The following is a 20,066-nucleotide window of genomic DNA, read 5'->3' on the forward strand; positions in this document are numbered from 1 at the left end:
GGTAACATTTGATGCACTTTTTCCAATTCCTCCAACCACAGCAAATCTATTGTTTAAATCCATTCCTATGTATCTCCTGTATACACTGACCCCGAGTCCTTGAAGCTACTCTCTTTCTTACAGTCTTCGCCCTTAACCTTTAGCCCTTCACTTTTCACAGGCTTAAATTGAAAGCCCATGTTTTGGGTCTTTGATCTATACTCAGTGCTTTCCATCAGTTTTCCAAACATGTTCTCATCATTCCAACCACATAGCTCATGTATCTGCCAACACTATAGACCATGGTACTTCCCGTCCTAATTGTTGAGTTAGGATGAAGGGACAGCGCTCTGAAAGCTAGTGCTTCCAAATAAAGCTATTGGGCTATACCTGGTGATGTCTGATTTTTAACTTTGTTGAGTTACAATATCCAATGGCAATCAGGAAGAAGAAGCCCTGGCACAAATCAGCTTTGGCTTTGAAACTTTGACTTCAAAAGTACTTTGCTGCAGTTAATACAGTTTGGGATGCCCTAACGGTGTGAAAGTTGCTACATAAATGCAAGTACTTTTTTGAATTCCAATCAGAAATTTATTTCGTTCCCTCCAAACAGTGGTCTTGATCTTTATTCGGGACGATTTTGTTTTGGTTGAATATTGTCCCCCGAGTTGTCCATTGTATCGGGCATCAGCTTTTCGAAGTGGGGTAGGTTGTCAAACATTGCTGCTTGGGTTAAAAGCAGCACACAATATAATTGTTGCACAGTGCAGCCTGAAAGCCTGCGGAGACCAGAGGCGAGACTCTCCCAGGCCACAGGTGATTGACAGGCGATCGCCAACACTTGACGCCATCACGCCCCGCCGCGTGGTTTCCATGGTTACCCCAAGCGCAACCTGGGCCGACAGGATGAACACTTTGAGGGAGAATTGCAAACAACAGAATGGTGGATCCAAGCTATAAAGCTGGAAATCCACCGCACCCCTATTTTTCGCTGTGTCTGTTTGAGCTGGGATTTTTATTTGCACTCTGAGACGCAGTAGGTTCAGAGAGGCCAAGGACACTGCTGGCTGGAGGCTGCGCCCTTCAGCTGAGAAACTTTCCCAAGAAGTTCCAGGCTGCTCCTGTTTGTGAGAACCAAGCTGCGGGCCCTTAAAAAGCAGCTGGCGAGGCCCGAAGGTTATTGATTATTTTAAAAAATATATGAATTATTATGGTCTACATTTGATAACACACAACTGTAACACATATCTCATTGCAGGAAAGTGGGGAGAGCGAAGAATCTGAGCCTATAGCTTTTCAGTTGCTAAGGTGCTTTAATAGGGCCGAAAACAAAGATTGAAATTACCTTCCTAAGTGTTTCCGAGTCTGAAATGTTATTGGTAATAACGGTTTGATCGTTTCAATTCTCTTAAACTTAACTTAGAACATGTTTTTGCTTGATTGTTCTATTACATTATTTATTATTCAAATACATCGCAGATTGTAACCGTTTATACGTTTTTGTGCCCTGGAGTGCAATAATTGAACATTTTTAGCTTCACATGTAAATTTGATGCACGTTGTAGTAATGTGTATTAAACTGTCATACCTTTAGTTCTGTTATCAAGTATCCTATGGTTTGACAACCATTCAGTGTATACAACAAAGGTACTGACGTGATTAGCATAACATCTGCTCGACACTGGCTGAGAAAATGTACTCATGTTTACAAGAGTTGCGATTTAAACAAAAATGACAGTCTGCTGTGGCTCAGTTGATAGAACTCTTGCCTCTAAGTTAGAAGGCCTGTGGATTCAAGTCTCACTCCAGGGCTTCATCACAACGATCTAGGCTGAGACTGAGGAAACGTTGCACAAACAGTGGTGGTGTCATTCGGACGAAGTGTTAAACTGAGGCTCAGTTCAATCATTTAGGTGTAGATGAAGACTCGGGAATTGTCCCCAGTGCCCTAGCCAATATTTAATCTTGCAGTCAAAAACTCAAAAATGATCTTGAATTGCTACTTGTGGGAATTAGCTTTAAATAAATCGACTGCTACATTCCCTGCAACAATGACTACATTTGAAAGAAGTATTTAATTGTCTGTCAAACACATTGGGTGTGAAAGGTACCAAATAAATACAACTTTTATGATTCTTTGATGATCTCACATTTCGTGTCAATGGTGCTGATTTTTCAAAAAATTCTCAGATCTAATTGCATCTGGCTGCAATGCCTTAGGCTTGAAACATTACCTTCTGCAATTTACTGTGAAATACTTTCACTATTTTCTCAATTATTTCTTGTTTACATGAAGCTAATAATGTCACTTTCTCTTTCAAAAACTAAGAGTGGTATTTTTACATATTATATACATCTTTATTGGTTATTTTTCTGGTAGAAATATATTTGTTCACATATTTTAGGAAATTCCAAGGAAACAAAACAAAGGGAGCAACAAGGATTCAAGGTTTTTGCAATAAATAAAATGTGACAATACATTTTCAGTTAATAATTTGTCAATAAGCTATATACACATGTATTTGTATTAACACGTTCAATTTTATATTTTAATAAGTGGATTATGGATTAGTAAAATAAAAAAAATGTTTAAGGTGTTGTTTAAGTAGATTAGCTAGTGAGTGATCTGACCATATCATTGAAAGAGTCGTCAACTGATGTGTCTTGTGACATGTCAATTAATCAATTCATAGAAAAGGCCCTTCGACTCATCAGGTCACTTAACTACCACTAAGAATGCGCTAATCCCAATTTCCTGCACTTGACCCATATCCTTGAATGTTATGATATTTGAAGTATTCATCCAAATATTTTTTTAAAGTTTGAAGGTTTCTAGCCTCCACTACCTTCATACCACCTGCTGAGTGACAAACTTTTTCCTAAATCCCCTCTGAATATCCTGCCTCTCACCCTAAATCTATGCCCTCTTGTGATTGACCCCTCAATCAAGGGGAACAGCTGCTCTCTAGTCACCCTGTCCATGCTCCTCATAATCTTATACACATCAGTCATGTTGCTTTTAAGTCTTTTCTGCTCTAAAGAAAACAATCTAAGCCTATCTAGTCTCTCACAACTGAATTTCTGCATCCCAATCAACATCCTGGTGAATCTCCTTTGTATCCCCTCTAGTGCTATAACATCCTTCCTGTTGTGAGGTGAACAGAATTGCACACAGTACTCCAGTTGTGGCCTGACCAATGCTGTGTTCAATGGTGGGGTGGCATGGTGGCTCAGTGGTTAGTACTGCTGACTCACAGCACCAAGGTCCCAGCTTCAATTCCAGCCTCCTGTCCGTGTGGAGTTTGCAGATTCTCCCCGTGTCTGTGTGGGTTTCCTCCCACTGTCCAAAGATGTGCAGGTCAGGTGAATTGGCCATGCTAAATTGCCCATAGTGTTAGGTGCATTAGTCAGAGGGAAATGGGTTTGGGTGGGTTAGTCTTCTGAGGGTTGGTGTAGATTTGTTGGGCCGAAGGGCCTGTTTCCGCACTGTAGGGAATCTAATTTACTTCCTTGCTCTTACATTGTATGCTGAAACTGATGAAAGTAAGTGTCTGATATGCCATCTTAACGATCTGTTCATGTCCTCTGCCGACTTCCAGGATTTGTGAATAATTACCCCAAGATCCCTCTATTCCTCTAAGCTACCCAGTGTCCTGTCCTTCATTAAATACCCCCAATCTTGTTTCTTCTTCCAAAATGCATCACCTTGCATTTATCATGGTTAAATGCCATCTGCCTCTGATCTGCCCATCTGACTAACCCATCTATAGCTTCCTGTAACCTATAATCATCTTCATTATTAACACTCTAGCAATCTTATTGTTTTCTGCAAATTTGCTTAATACTCCCTCCACATTTTCATCTATATCATTAATGTATCTAATAAACATAAAGATCTCATTACTGATCTTGAAAACAACACCCTTGGACACCTGTCTCCAGTCTTGCCAACAGCCTTCTACCTTTTCTAAGAGAGAGAGCTGAAGAAATAGCAGAGGCATTAGTGGTGATCTTTCAGGAATCACTAGACTCAGGGAGGGTCCTAGAGAACTGGAAAATCACTAAGGTGACACCCATGTTTAAAAAGAGCAAGGCAAAAGACGGAAAATTACAATCCAATTAGCCTAACCTCGGTTGTGGGTAAGAACCTGGAATCCATTGTAAAGGATGAGATTTCTGAATACTTGGAAGTGTATGGTAAAATAGGGCAATGTCAGCATGGCTTCATCAAGGGGAGGTCATACCTGACAAATATAATGAATTCATTGAGGAAGTAACAAGCAGGTTATACCAAGGAGAACCAATGGATGTTATCTAGCTGAACTTCAAAAAAGCCTTTGACAAAGTGCTGCACAGGAGATACTGAGTAAGATAAGGGCCCATGGTATTAGAGGCTAGGTGCTAGCATGGATAGAAGCTCGTCTGTCTGGCAGAAAACAGAGTGGATGGATAAAAGGGTCCTTTTCAGGATGGCAGCCAGTGACACGTGATGTTCCTCAAGGGTCAGTGTTGGGACCACAGTTTTTCACTTTATACAATTCATGATCTAGATGAAGGAACTGAGGGCGTTCTGGCTACATTTGCAGGCGATATAAAGATAGGTAGAGGGACAGGTGGCATTGAAGAGGCAGGGAGGCTGCAGAAGGATTTGGACAGTTTAGGAGAGTGGGCAAAGAAGTGGCAGATGGAGTACAATTTGGGAAAGTATGAGGTCATGCACTTTGGTAGGAAGAGTAGAGGCATGGACTATTTTCTAAATGGGGAGAAAATTCAGAAGAATGATGTGCAAAGGGACTTGAGAGTTCTAGTCCAGGATTATTTTAAGGTAAATTTGTAGGTTGAATCAGTAGTTGGGAAGGCAAATGTAATGATGGCATTTATTTTGAGAGGACTTCAACATAAAAGCAGGGATGTACTTCTGAGGGTCTATAAGGTTCTGGTCAGAGGAGGTTCACGAGAATGGTCCCAGGAATGAAAAGCTTAATATATAACGAATGTTTGAGGACTCTGGGTTGATACTCAATGAAGTTTAGAAGGATGAGGGGGATCTAATTGAAATGTACAGAATATTGAATGGCTTGGACAGTGTCGATGTTGGGAAGATGTTTCCATTAGTAGGAAAGACCAGGATGGGAGGGCACAGTCTTAGAGTAAAAGGAAGACCTTATAGAACGGAGATAAGGAGAAACTCCAGCCAGAGAATGGTGAATCTGTGGAATTCATTCCCACAGAAGGCTGTGGAAGCCAGATCATTAAGTATATTTAAGACTGAGAGAGATAGGTTCTTGAGTATCAAGGAGTTCAAGGTTTACAGGGAGAAACCAGGAAAATGGAGTTGAGCCATGATTGAATGGCAGAGGAGACTCGATGGGCTGAATGGCCTAACTTCTGCTCCTACATCTTATGGTCTTATGATCTTTTTACTAAGCCAGTTTCTGATCCATCTCGCCAAGTTTCACTCATTTCCATGTGCTTTAATCTTCTCAATCAGTCTCTCATGTGGGACCTTGATAAAAACTTTGTTAAAATCCATTTAAACTACATCAATGAACTTCTCTCATCCATATACTTGATCCATTTTGAAATAAAAACTAACAAATTTTTGACAAAGCCATGCTAACCATCCCAAATTAACCTTTCCAAGTAGGTATTAATTTGCTTCTTCAGAATTTTCTCCATTAGTTTCCCGACCATTAATGTGAGACTCACCGATCTGTAATTTCCTGGTCCATCTTTACCACCACTTAAAAAGTGGAACCATATTAGCTGGCCTCCAGTTCTCTGGCACTTCCCTTGTGGCCACAGAGGAATTAAAAATTTGTGTCTTTAAATTGTTGAGATCTGAGTTAAACAGTGATCTTCAATTTTACTGACTGACTTTTTTTGCAAGAATTTAATTTGAGGCTAGAATGTTTCACAGGGATGTGCAAAGATGCTGTTTATTTACAATGTGATTCACTATTGCACCATAGAAGAATTTTATAACATATTAATCACAACTGCATAGTCATTGAATATTATTTTGTCTTCATTTCTCAAATACTATTGTAGTCAAGCTTAAGGTCACACTCATATCTTGCTTTAAGTTGCAATTTATTTTATAATTTGCTTATTTTAATTATTACATATACATGTTAGCTATGGGTAAATTGCAATCAATCTTCTCACCTCTTAATCAGAAAATTCTGGGTTCAGATCACACTCGACATTGGAACACAAAGATCTAGGAGAGGTGCAGAGGAAGTTCTCTGTGGGAGCTGATTTTGAGATATCTAGAGGGCGGCATGGTGTCACAGTGGTTAGCACTGCTTCCTCGCAGCGCCAGAGACTCGGGTTCATTCCCGCCTCAGGCGACTGACTGTGTGGAGTTTGTACATTCTCTGCGTGGGTTTCCTGCGGGTGCTCCGGTTTCCTCCCACAGTCCAACAATGTGCAGGTCAGGTGAATTGGCCATGCTAAATTGCCCGTAGTGTTAGGTGAATGGGTCTGGGTGGGTTGCTGCTTCGGCGGGTCGGTGTGGACTTGTTGGGCCGAAGGGCCTGTTTCCACACTGTAAATAATCTAATCTAAAAAAATACAGAGACTTTGTTAGTTTCTTAGGAGCTGATAAGTAATCTAATAATGCTACTTCAAAGAATTAGCTGCAGCATTCCTGACCAATATTTATTCCTGAATTAGCATCACTTAGATAAAACAGATTAATTGGTCATTATTTCATTTTAATTTGGAGGATCTAGTAGTGCAGAAATTGGTTGCCTATGTTTTCTATATTATAGCAATTCAAAAAAGTACTTCATTTTGTCTAAGCATTTTGTAATGATCAGAGATCAAGGAAAGCACTGTATAATTTCAGGTTTTTTCTTCGATATTGTCTCAGGAACACCACCAGTTTTATGGTTATGTTGAACAGTTTAGATCTTCAACTTAAACGAAACAGCATGGAACGCCATGTCCCTGTCCACCCTTTACCTGAAGAGATCCAACAGGTATGCAGATGTTTTTTGATATATGTGATGGAAAAGGCCTGCAAATTGTTCTTCATCTATTCATATTTACTTATTATTATCTATGTAACACTTATGATTACATTTCTTGGTATACAATAAATGTCTATCTACCTTTCGGGCAGTGTTTAGGATAATTTGTTAGTAAGATCATAAGATATGGGAGCAGAAATAGGCAATTCTGCCTACTGAGTCTGCTCAGGCACTAATCATGAACTTATCTATCTCTGTCTTAAATATGCTCAATGATTTGGCATCCACAGCCTTCTGCAGCAATGTATTCCACAGATTCACCCCCTCTGTGAGATGTATTAAACTAACTGGCCTGTAGTTTCCTGCTTTCTGTCTTCATCCATTTTTGAATATACTGAGTGAGCATACCTTGCCAGAGTCAAACACCTGAACCCAATGACCATTTATAATTCAGATTATCTGTCAGTGTGGAGTTGTACCTAGTGCATGTTGAAATATTTTCAAATTTAAATCTGTGATTTTTGAAAGCAGAAATACATTTTTGGTTTTAGTATATGATTTATGTTTTAGTAGCCGTCCCTTATTCCAATTTTATCTGCTTTAAATGAATATGAATGTTGCTGAATTGAATTGCTTTCATTATTGTAAATGTTACCAAGGCAAATATTGATTTCTTTTACATATTTAACGTCTGAAGCTGCCGGTTAGAAGCACTGAATGAGTAAACATTTTGTTGAGAATTCTGTTTTCAGCTGTTGTCATAAAGCCTCTCTCTTCAGTGATATTATGTTTGAAGCTGGAAAGCAGCAGGCAGAATCTAAATCCTTGAGAGCACTAGAGAAAACATCTTGCAACTTCTCAAGGAGATGATGTGCCACTTCAGTGGAATAGACAGTCCCTTTAACAACCTCAGATACCACAGCAATCAGAGTATAGTGAGCAACTGACTTTTTTATTGCTGTGCTTAAGAATCATACTTATTTTGCCTGATGAAAACATAATCTCATTTTCATTTTGCAGCCAATCTTTTATGACCTCTGCATTCTGAATATTTTAGAGTGATGGTCATTTTTAAAAGATTGAAATCAATATAGCATAGTGCTTGTGTTCTGAAAAAGAATTGCTATTCAACTATAATAACTAAACACAGAAAATGCTGGAATTATATAGTAGGTCTGGCAACACTCCTGGGGATAGAAAAAAATTTTACCTTTGAACGTCACACACCTGAAATATTTACTCCCTTTAGATTTCCAGCTTCCAAAGTCTTTTGCTTTGGCCAGTCAGTTTGTGGGATTGATTGATTCATGCATTGTATGTATGTTCTCACTGATTCAGTGCAGCCAAGTTTTTCAGGAACTGAAAGTACAAAACAAACTCATGAATATTATCCACATCAGATACCCCTGTTTAGCTCAATTTGGCTTATTTAAAATAAAGTTTTAAACAACAGTATTTTCTTTCTTTTCAAATAAGGATATTTATTGATTTTAATTAATCTAATTATTATACCAAATTTAAGATAAAATCAGTATATTTATGGATTGCCTATGTGGAATTTTTGATATTGCTTGTGAAAATACTTAAAGTTCCTGTGTGAGCTTGCCTGACTTATACTTCTGCAGTAATTAACACAACTGCAATAGAAGAAGAATTTAGCCAGTAATCTAGATAGTTCATAACTTAATTTCAAGTTTGTGAAAACAAACCTAGTGTTGTGCATTTACCAAATCAGACCCCACATTGAAAATATTTTGTTTTGGTATTCCATAAATAAAACAGAAGCCTTGGTCCTATGTGGTATATCAAGGAGCATTAGTCTAATGTTTACTATTAGACTTTTAAAAATAGAATTCCCACAGTGTGGAAACAGGCCCTTCGGCCCAACTAGTCCACACCGATCCTCCGAAGAGTAATCCACTCAGACAATTCTCTTACATTTTACCCCTGACTAATGCACCTAATTTCCATATCCCTGAACACTATGGGCAATTTAACATGGCCAATTCACCTAACCTGCACATCTTTGGATAGTGGGAGAAAACCACAGCATCTGAAGGAAACCCACACAGACACGGGGAGAATATGCAAACTCCACACAGACAGTCACACAAGACAGGGATCAAACCCAGGTCCCTGGCACTGTGAGGGAGCAGTGCTAACCACTGAGACACATGCCAACCACTGAGACACATGCCAACCAGACTTGTAAATAAACATGTAGCCAAAAGTAAGTTGTCATCTTAAATTACTAATTACAGTTGAAAAAAATAACAAATTACAGAAATATATCAGACAGAAAGACAAAACTCCCTGTTTTCAAGATTTCTTGTCTCTGTACTCTTGTTCATGACAACATGCTCTCAATTGTTAATTCAAATGTACTGAAACATCTACCGTTCCCTGTGTTGCAAAGCTCTGAATTTAACTGCAGTATGTCCATTGCAGCATTAACTTCAGTTCCAGTTTCAGCCTCATGTAGAAACAATACTTCACAGTTGTACATACTTTTTCATTTTGTGATGTGTACTTTGATATCATTAAGTTAGCTAATTCATCAGAAACAGATGAGGCTAATTATAAACTTAGAAATTACTATTGGCGATATCAGTGGATTCATGTTCAGTGCATTTATATCTCCACTATTTTAATGCAAGCATGAGCCTTTTAATAAAATTCAATAAACATTGAAATGGTGGTCTGAAGGGTCTCATTAATGCATTCATATTCCAAGAGTTTATAAGTCTTCATTAGTGTAAACTACTGATTGGCATTCTGCCACCTCACATTCAATGGCATTGTTACCTCTGAATCCCTTATCTTAGGGACTACCATTGAGCAGAATCTGAACAGGATCAGTCGTATGAATAGTGCACGAACAAATGAGAGAATTCTGCAGTGAGTAATTCACTTCCTGGCTTGCAATGAGGTGATGGCATTGCGGTACTGTCACTACACTAGTAATCTAGAAACCCACGACAATGTTCTGGGCACAAGGTTTTGAACCCAATATGGCAAATGGAGATGTTTGAATTCAATAAAAAAAATCTGTAATTAATGGCAGCCATGTAATACAGTTGATTGTTGTAAAAGCCCATCTGATTTACTCATGTCCTTCAGGAGACAGGAAATTATCATCCTTACCTGGTCTGGCGTACATGTGATTCCGTATCTATAGCAATAACTCTTAAATGGCCTAGCAAGCAATTCATTGGCAATTAGGTCTGGGCAACAAATGCCGACCAAGGTAGCAACACCTACATCCCACGAATGATTAGAAAAATGTTTCCCCACCTACTTACTATCCATCATCTACAAGGCACAAGTTAAGGACGTGAAGTATCCTCTCTAGTTGCGTGGATGAATGCAGCTCGTACATCACTCAACAAATACAATGTCATTCATGATGAAACAATCTGCTTGATTGGTACCCTATCTGCCACCTTTAACATTCACTACCTCCACTGCTGACACACAGTGGCAGTAGTTTCAGTGTTAGAAAGATGGTAATGTTTAAATGAATCCTCTCAGCTCCCACATTAAAGTAGAGCTTGATGACTACTAACAAGTTTAAATTGATCCATTTAAGGAATTAAAATAGTGGATCAATATGAAAATGTTGAATTACAGTTGACAGAACCGTTTGAGTTTCAGTTAGTTTGAACACAGGAGACACAAACTAAGCTAAATGGAACTGAAAGATCTTAGCTGCATTTCTCATATTTCTGTGCACAATGATGTGCAAAGCAAATGGAAGCTGAAGATTAACAATAGTTTCTTTTAAATGAATTTTCTTAAAGTTTTCCATCCAGTCAATTTTATCATAAACTTAATCTGTTTTCTGCATAAAAGAAATGAGACAAAACTTGCATTTCTATGCTGCCCTTCATAGTCTCAGAATAAAGCATCCCAGTTATTTAGTGCTTTTTGAAATGTAAGGCAGGAAATGCAGTTGCTATTTTACATTCAGCATGTTCTTGCATACATGAATGAGACCGGGTAGTTAACTCTTGTGGTGTTTATGAACAGACAAACATAGGCTAAGACATTAGAAAAAACTCCCTTATCCTTATTTGTGCCATGGAATCTTTTACATCCTGCTGAGTGGACAGATGGAATTTTAATAAAGTCAAATTTGAAAGTTGTCATTCTTCAGTGCTGTACTGATTATCAGTGTTGCCTTCTTGCTAGATTATTACTGTTATGAGGTTGCATTTTGTATCTGTTGTTAGATCTAATTATTTGCTGTGCGTATGCTATAATGCACCAAACTTATTGTCTCAAAATAGTATTATCAATTATTAGTTTTCCATCACAGCTAATCCTGCCATACTATAAATTGTGAATGAATTCTGATCATTTATGCAAGCATGTTTGTGTGAATGAAACTAGAAGACACACAAACAACTTATACATGTTAATCAATGAGTATTAATTCCAGGAATCTGAGAGAAAATGTATGGTTTCCAAGTGTGGACAATCATGTTTCCCAGACAACAATTTTCGATGATTGCACTTAATGTTCTATTTATTCTATGAGGTATTGCTAAGTTCTTAAGAGCTTTTCAAATGACTATTTATGCACTGGGGTGGGTGGGGATGGGTGGTTGGTGGTGGAATCATTTTTCATACACACGCAAATCACAAAGAAAGATGCAATCTGAAAATATAAACAAATAAAACATGGTGCCATTAGGCACTCATGAAAAATGCATAAATTGTCTTACTGTTTGCGTGGGATTTTAAAAATTGAGGTGTGACTCATGACCAGTTAGGAGAGGATGCAAGACTGGACAATTCGATCATAATCTAGAAGTTAAATGCATGAGTCATTGCATAATCTTCGATCCTGAGCACCTTCACAAAACATACCCTTAGTATCCTGAAGGCAGAGAATTATAGAATGCTTAGTGTACAGAAATAAGCCATTTGTGTCTAAGCTGTATCTCTGAAAGAGAAATTCACCAAATGCAAACCCCCCCACCTTTTCTCCTCGCCCTGTGCGATCTTTTTTAGACAACCCAGTTCCTTCTTCGGTGCCCCACATCCCATAAATCACTCAAATGAGTCTGACTCCTCTACATTGTCTCAGGCAGTACATTCATGACAGTTGCTAAACACCATAAGAAGTCTTTAACTCATATCACCATTATTTCCTTTGCTGATTACTTTAAATTTGCAACCTATGATTCTTGATCCTTCAACCAATGGTATATTTCTCTCAGCCTACTCTGTGACAGTGTTGAACACCATATGCAGATTTCTTTCAAATAAAAACAATTAATTTGAAAGTTTGCAGTATTGTTTTTTATTTTGCGAGTGGCCATGTAAAGACACAATTTAAATCACATTCTCTCATGGTCTTTAAGCATGCGGGAATCTATTCAAATTGTAACATAGGAATAATTTTATACAACTTAACCTAAGGAGCTTGAAAGTATGCATGGTTTACAGAGTCATAGAGTCACAGAGCTATACAGCATGGAAACAGATCCTTTGGTCCAACTTGTCCAGGCTGACCAGATGTCCTAAATTAATCTAGTTCCATTCACCAGCATTTGGTCCATATCATTCTAAACCATTCCTTTCATATACCCATCCAGGTGCCTTTTATATGACGTAGTTCTACTAGCTTTCACCACTTCCTCTGGCAGCTCAATCCATACACGCACCAGCCTCTGCATGAAAAAGTTGACCCTTAGGTCCCTTTTAAATCTTTCCCCTCTCACCTTAAATCTATGCCCTCTAGTTTTGGACTCTGCTACTCGGAGGAAAAGACCTTGTCCAGTCACCTTATCTATACCCTTTATAATTTTATAAACCTCTCTAAGGTCCTCCCTCAGCCTCTGATGTTCCAGGCAAAATAGCCCCAGCCTATTCAGCCTCTTACTGTAGCTCAAATCCTCCAAATCTGGCAACATCTTTGTTAATCTTTTCTGAAGCATCTTAGGTTTCACAACATCCTTTCTATAGTAGAATTGCATGCAGTATTCCAAACGTGACCTAACCAATGTCCTGTACAGCCGCAACATGACCTCCCGACTCCTATACACAATGCACTGACCAATAAAGGCAAGCATACCAAATGCCTTCTTCATTATCTTGTTTACCTGTGACTCTACTTTTAAGGAATTATGCACCTGCACTCCAAGGTCTCTTTGTTCAGTAACACTCCCCAGGGCCTTACCATTAAGTGTAGAAGTGCAGGCATGACTTGTCTTACTAAAATGCAATACCTCACATTTATCTAAATTAAACTCCACTTGCAACACATTGGCTTATCAGCCCATTTGATCAAGGCCTTGTTATACTTTGAGGTAATTGTAGCAACAAACATAGATTTTGCTGGAAAAAACTCTGCAGGTCTGGCAGCATTTGTGGAGAGAAAGCAGAGTTAATGTTTTGGTTGTTACCCTTCTTCAGAACTAATTGTATTCAGAAAAAAGCTGGTATATATGCTAAAGAAGGGTTGGGAAGATGGGGAAGGAGTAAACGATAAATGGAAATGCCAGCCAGAGAGAGAGAAATACAATTGGGCAGACAAAGGAATGGGTAGAGGTCAGCCTGGAAGAATGAGTAGCTGCTAGTTGGGACCATTAGTAACTGACAATAGGTTGTTTGTGATAGTAGCCCATGTGATTGGTGTATTGGGGTTGAAGTAAGGACATGGGAGAAGCTGCTCAGGCCCTAAAATTATTGAACTCAATCTTGAGTCCAGAAGGCTGCAGGGTTCCCAAGTGGAAAATGAGGTGTCCTTCATCAAGGTTGTGTTGAACTTTCCTTTACCATTGCAGCAAGCCAGAAACAGAGATTTGGCCAGGGACACGGTGGTGTGTTGAAATGGCCGACAACCTCAAGCTCAGGGTCATTTTTGCAGACAGAATGTAGATGTTCTGCGAAGCCTGCACTTTGTCTCCCCAATGTAGAGCAAACCATATTGTGCAGCAAATATAGTAAACTAGATTGAGTAAAGAGTAGGTAAATCGTTGTTTCATTTGAAAGGTATGACGTGGCCTTGGATGGTAAGGAGGAAGAAAGTAAACAGGCAGTTATAGTAGAGTCATAGAGATGTACAGCACAGAGATAGACTTTCGGTCCAACTCGTCCATGCCGACCATAAAAGCCCTTGTTGGTGTGGCAGATAAATCTGTGCCCAGGTATTTCAAAAAGGGTTGCCATGTCTTGTAAAAATTCTCAGTTTTGTGGTGTACCATATTTGTGAGAAAATTCCAGGGGAATATGCTCCATAACAATCTTCCGCCAACCTGACAGGTCTGAGGGGTTTTCTGATATCCAACCTAGCAAGATATTCTTCCTTGCACAGAATGTAAGAATATTGAAAAGTTTTACCTTATGCGAGTCTGCAGGAAATATAATGGGTAGGCCCAAAAGGAGCGAAATAGGGTCTTTCTCCACCCCTACACCTAAGATCCTCTCCATTGCACCCACCACAGCGCTCCAATATGTTTGAAGCCTGTCACAAGACCAAAGACAATGGGTAAGAGTACCCGTATAGACCTTGCACTTGGGGCATGCTGAAGATACCCCTGGTTTAAATTTTGACAAACGGTCTGGGGCTAAGTGGACCCTGTGGAGAATCTTCAACTGTAAAGCATGGGTCCTATTGCAAATTGATATCTTCCTTGCATTCTCCCAAATATCCTCCCAAGCCTCTGAAGAAACTTCAACACCAGCTCTCTTTCCCACATCTTGCAGAGTCAATCAGACTCATCTGAGTTGGCACCCCCCAGTTGGTGATATAGAGTACTGACAGAGAGTGTACTCTTAGCCCTTAGTACCCCTCTTTCTATGTCAGATTTGTAGGGATCAGTCAAAAGTGTGGTCCTTTTTTGAATAAAATCCCTAACTTGAAAAAAACGAAAGAGGTCTCTATTAGGTAACTCGTACTTCCGTACTAACTGATCGAAGGACGTCATTACATCTCCCTCAAGTAAATCACCCATGCAAGATATACCCCTAGCTGCCCAAAGTTTAAATCCTGAATCTATCATACCTGGTTGAAAACTCGGCATACCCACTAAAGGTGTAAACAAAGATGTTTTGCCAATATTACCTTCCCTCTGCCGAATTGCCCTCCATGCTTTAACAGTATTGATGACTATTGGGTTATGGCAATATTCCCTAACTGTCCTCACCTTGTCCAAAAACAGCAAACTGGTAAGGGGGCACCTTGCCTGGGAGACTTTGATATCTAGCCATATTGAAAGAGGGTCCCCACAAACCCAATCACTTACGTAGGTCAAAAGCGAGCTTAATTGGTAATTTTTAATTTCCGGAAGGTCTACTCCCCCCATTCTGTGAGGCAACTGCAATTTGGCTAATTTAATGAGGGGCCATTTATGGTGCCAGATAAAGGAGCTGAACCAACTGTTCAGTCTCCTGAGTGTTTGTTTATTGAAAATCAGGGGGAGCATCTGTATAGGGTATAGCAAACGAGGGAGAATATTCATCTTAATAAGCGCTATCCAACCCAACCATGAGACTGGAAGTACCTCCCATCTTTGGAGATCTTGTTTAATTTTTTCAATTGAATAAAATTGGCTTTGAACAGCCAATCCTGAACTTGAGTAATGAATATGCCCAAATACACAAAACCCCCCTGTGACCACCTAAATGGGAATCTATAGTTACTCTCAAGAGCCAATTCTTTCGTAAGACCACCATAGGCATAGCCTCTGATTTAGCAAAATTAATCTTATACCCTGAAAAAGCGCCAAACGCGTGAATGCATTGTATCAGGCAAGGCACTGAAACTGCTGGATTTGTCAAGAAAATTAGAACATCATCTGCATACAGCGAGATCTTATGTAATTTTGACCCCACTTCTGGAGCTGATATATTGAGATCCCCACGAATGGCCTCTGCCAACGGTTCAATCACCAACGTAAAAAGTAATGGTGAAAGGGGACAGCCCTGCCGGCTGCCCCTAGAAATATTAAAATTGCTTGATCGTACCCTGTTGGTAATGACTGCAGTGAGAGGTACACTGTAGAGAACCTTTACCCATCTTATGAAAACTTTGCCCAGACCAAACCAGTCTAGAGTATAGAAAAGGTACGGCCACTCAACTCGGTCAAATGCCTTCTCTGCATCTAAAGAATCACCAATCCCTGTATTGACTGCTGTTGGCATGCTTGAATTACGTTAAGCAGCCTCCTAACGTTATTGGAGGATCTGCGACCCTTTATGAAGTCCGTCTGATCCTCTTTAATAATAGAAGGTATCACAGTCTCCAGCCTTAACACAAGAGCCTTAGAAAGGATCTTAAAGTCCACATTTAAGAGCAAGATGGGCCTGTATGAAGCACAGTCTTCCGGATCCTTCCCTTTTTTAAGGATAAGTGAAATATTGGCCTCTCTCAGAGATGGTGGGAGACAAACATGACTTTATGAATCATTAAACATATTCAGCATCGGGCCTGACAGTATACTTATAAATTCCTTATAGAATTCACTGGGAAGTCCATCAGGACCGGGCGCCTTTCCACTCTGAAGCTGCCTCACAGCTTCCTGCACTTCTTGCTCTGTTAATGGAGCATTGAGAAAGGACTGTTGTTTGGGAGTCACACCCGGGAGCTTCAGATCTCTAAAAAAGGATTCCATTTTGGCCTGCTCCTCCTCACAATTCTCAGACTGATATAATTTGGAGTAGAATCTCTGGAATGCCACATTAATCTTTTTAGAATCACATGTTAGGTTCCCAGACCCTTCCCTAATCGCTGTAATGGTTTGTGGGACACTTCTCCTTCTGGCAAGGTATGCTAAATATTTGCCTGGCTTGTCACCATGCTCGTATAACCTTTGCTTTGCAAAAGCCAGCTCCTTCTTTGCCATCTGCGTGAGCACGGAATTTAGTGCAGACCGCAGTGCCGTAATCCTCTGTAGTTTGACCAATGGGGGTCTGTCAAAATAGGCCTTCTCGGCTGCCTTCAACCGTGCTTCAAGGAGACGTTGCTGCTCACCCTTCTGCCGCTTCCTACTTGTGGAATATGAAATAACTAACCCTCTGGCATAAGCTTTGGCAGTTTCCCAGAGAACAGATGAGCTATCAACCGAGCCTCTGTTGATGTCTAGGAATGCCCGAAATTCCCTAGATAAATACTCCTCAAACTTGCTGTCCATGAGAATAAAGGGGTCCATTCGCCAGTACCTTGAATCCACTGTAACACCCTTAATTTTAACCATGAGGTACACTGGAGCATGATCAGAGATGGCAATATTACCAATCGTACAGGATGCCACCAGATTCAGGGTTACCGCAGGGGTCAGAAAAAAATCAATCCTCGTGTGACATCTGTGCGGATTGGAGAAAAACGTGAAATCCCTACCTGTAGGGTGGAGACACCTCCAGACGTCCACCAATCCTAATTCCCCACACAAACCCAATAACTGTTTAGTTTGTGCAGAGGGTATCGAGGGACCTTTAGGCAACCTGTCTACTGTGGGGTCCATGAGGCAGTTAAAATCTCCCTCTATAATGATGTGCCGAGACTTGAGACTTATCAGTTTAGAAAAAGCATCTACCAAGAATTTAAGAGGATGAGCTGGGGGACAATAAACATTTAAAATGCCATATTCTTCCCCATTTATCAAGGCTTTAAGAATTACAAACCTCCCGTATGTGTCTTTAACACATTTCAACAATTTAAATGAGAGATCTTTTCTAACCAATATAGCCACTCCCCTACTTCTGGTATTAAATGATGAAAAATAAACTCGGTCAAAGCCATTCTGCTGTAATTTCAGATGCTCCTTGTCATCCAAATGTGTCTCCTGTAACAAAGCAATATCCACCTTCTCCTTTCTAAGACTCAAGAGTACCTTCTTCCTCTTAATTGGTGAGTGACTTCCCTTGATATTCCAGGTACACCATTTAATCAAATCATTAGCCATAATCTTCTGCAATTACATTTAAATTCCAGAGAGGAGGAACCCGAACCACAAATTGTTGAGCCTTAGTGTCGCATGATCCACCAAATATAAAAACTACATAAACTAAAACCACTACATTTAACAAACATACAAAATTATTAAAAATAAAAAACAACAAAAACCAGAAAACAAACCAACATATAAAGCGCCAATAGCGCTGAGTAGGGGAACTCACCCTCTGCCCGGAGGGGGCAACTACCCGTCCCGAACTGCCCATAAATAGGCATCTAACCATCTCAACCACCTTCACTTCTCCCAACTAGAGCCACATCGCAAGCACAAGCTAAAAAGAATAAACACCCCATAGAATATCAATATGAATAAAAAAACATTCTTTTATAAAAAAAAGGGGAATAAATATCCCACCCATCCTTTAGTATGTCCTAACTTAGAAATTTAAAATGTACATCTTAACCACCGCCAGACATAGTTTGAACCAAATTATTATCAATAGAGGTAAAAAAATGGGGAAAAACCAAGCTCCAACCGGATTTCATCCATTTCTTTTACAGAATGATAAATGCATACCCAAGCAACGATATTTATACATACTACAATTGTTTAACTTAGGTTAGTTTGTCCACAAAGTCTCTTGCCTTCTCCAATGTGTCAAAGAGATGCATGGATCCATCTAAGGTGATCCAAAGCACTGCCGGATATCTCAGGGAGTACTGAATCCCAAGCTCCTTCAATCTTCTCTTGACACCATCATACAATTTTCATTTCTGGATCACTGCCGCTGAAAAGTCCTGAAAAAACATGATCTTAGACCCCTCGTAAATTAGGGCCTTTGGATCCTTCCCCTGGAGTCTGGAAGCCTCCATGACTCTCTCCTTATCCCGGTAATGATGGAACCACACCAGGAAAGGACGAGGGCATTGACCTAGACCTGACCTCCGTGCTGCGACCCAGTGAGTCCTCTCTATCTTCAATCCTCTCATGCCAGTCTCCAAGTCAAGGAATTTCGGAAGCCAATCTTCAACAAATTCCTCAGGCCGCTCACCCTCCTTACCCTCAGGCAGACCGATGATCCGAATGTTTTTTCTCCTGCCCCTGTTTTCAAGATCATCCACTTGGTCACGCAAATTATGAACCTGCGTCTTCAGGGCTTGGATCTCTTCCTTAAATGAACTGGCTGATAAATTGAGATCCCCACGAGTGGCCTCTGCCAACGGTTCAATCATCAACGTAAAAAGTAATGGTGAAAGGGGACAGCCCTGCCGGCAGTCAATACAGGGATTGGTGATTTCTTTAGATGCAGAGAAGGCATTTGACTGAGTTGAGTGGCCATACCTTTTCTATACTCTAGACCAGTTTGGTCTGGGAAAGTTTTCATAAGATGGGTAAAGGTTCTCTACAGTGTACCTCTCGCTGTAGTCATTACTAACAGGGTACGATCAAGCAATTTTAATATTTCTGGGGGCGGCCGGCAGGGCTTCCACCGCTGTGACCCTGTGCTCCACCATCCGTCCTCTTCTCCGGGTCTCCCAGCTGCTCTCACGCTTCTGCAGCAAGAGAGACTAGAGCCAGCTTATCTTCAATCTGTTTCTCCAACATCTCGCGAGATTTCGAGAGCTGGTTCACCAGGTCCTGGAGAGTAATCTGCTCTGAGGCTGCTGCAGGCTGAGCTGCAGGCCCAGCCTCAGATGCTCCTCCTCCCTTTTTAGGCATTTCTGGACAGCTGAAAATACAGGTAAGTCAATTTTTAAATGTTTCTTGGGGCTCCACAATCTTTCCAACACCCCAAGAAATCCTGATGACTTGGGTTGGGTGGGTTAAAGGACTGTCCTGCTCTTGCTGCGATGCGAAGCTCTGCAGTGTGATCTTCTCAGATCGCCGCCATCTTAGATCCCCGAGGCCCCCTTGTCAAAGATAGCATCATTGGAACAGATGTGATGGAGGTGGAGGGACTAGAAGTATGGAACAAAGTCTTTAGAGGAAGCAGGGTGTGAAGATGTACAGTAGCACCTCGACTTATGAACTTAATCCGTTCCGGGACCTGGTTTGCGGGGCCCGAGAGCTTTTGCGTTCAAGCGCGTAGCAAAGCAGAACAATAAAACCACGTGGTCGCACACGGGCTTTTTGCGTTCGTATCTTCGTTCGTACCTTGAATTTCGTACATACGTTGACGCAAAACTTTACGTGCAATCCTGTTCGT

General features: G+C 40.3%; 1 protein-coding gene across 3 annotated transcripts in view; it reads left to right on the forward strand.

Annotated features, from left to right (window-relative positions):
• The first annotated feature begins 898 nt into the window (after positions 1-898).
• The window catches only part of lekr1 (Leucine-, glutamate- and lysine-rich protein 1), a 212,435-nt gene continuing 193,267 nt past the window's right edge, over positions 899-20,066 (forward strand). For 2 of the 3 annotated variants that reach the window (XM_087993242.1, XM_043702179.2), the window contains exons 1-2: positions 899-1,155; positions 6,857-6,965. In XM_087993242.1, the coding sequence (XP_087849368.1) occupies positions 6,873-6,965 (93 nt within the window). In that variant the 5' untranslated portion in view covers positions 899-1,155; positions 6,857-6,872. Of the gene's footprint in view, positions 1,156-6,856; positions 6,966-9,781; positions 9,855-20,066 lie in introns of all 3 variants that reach the window. The other variant, XM_087993243.1, reaches the window with a different exon arrangement.

The sequence above is a fragment of the Chiloscyllium plagiosum genome, unplaced genomic scaffold (genome assembly GCF_037043375.1).
Source record: "Chiloscyllium plagiosum isolate Xiang-an unplaced genomic scaffold, Cpla_swu_hap1 HiC_scaffold_13, whole genome shotgun sequence".
Taxonomy (NCBI): domain Eukaryota; kingdom Metazoa; phylum Chordata; class Chondrichthyes; order Orectolobiformes; family Hemiscylliidae; genus Chiloscyllium; species Chiloscyllium plagiosum.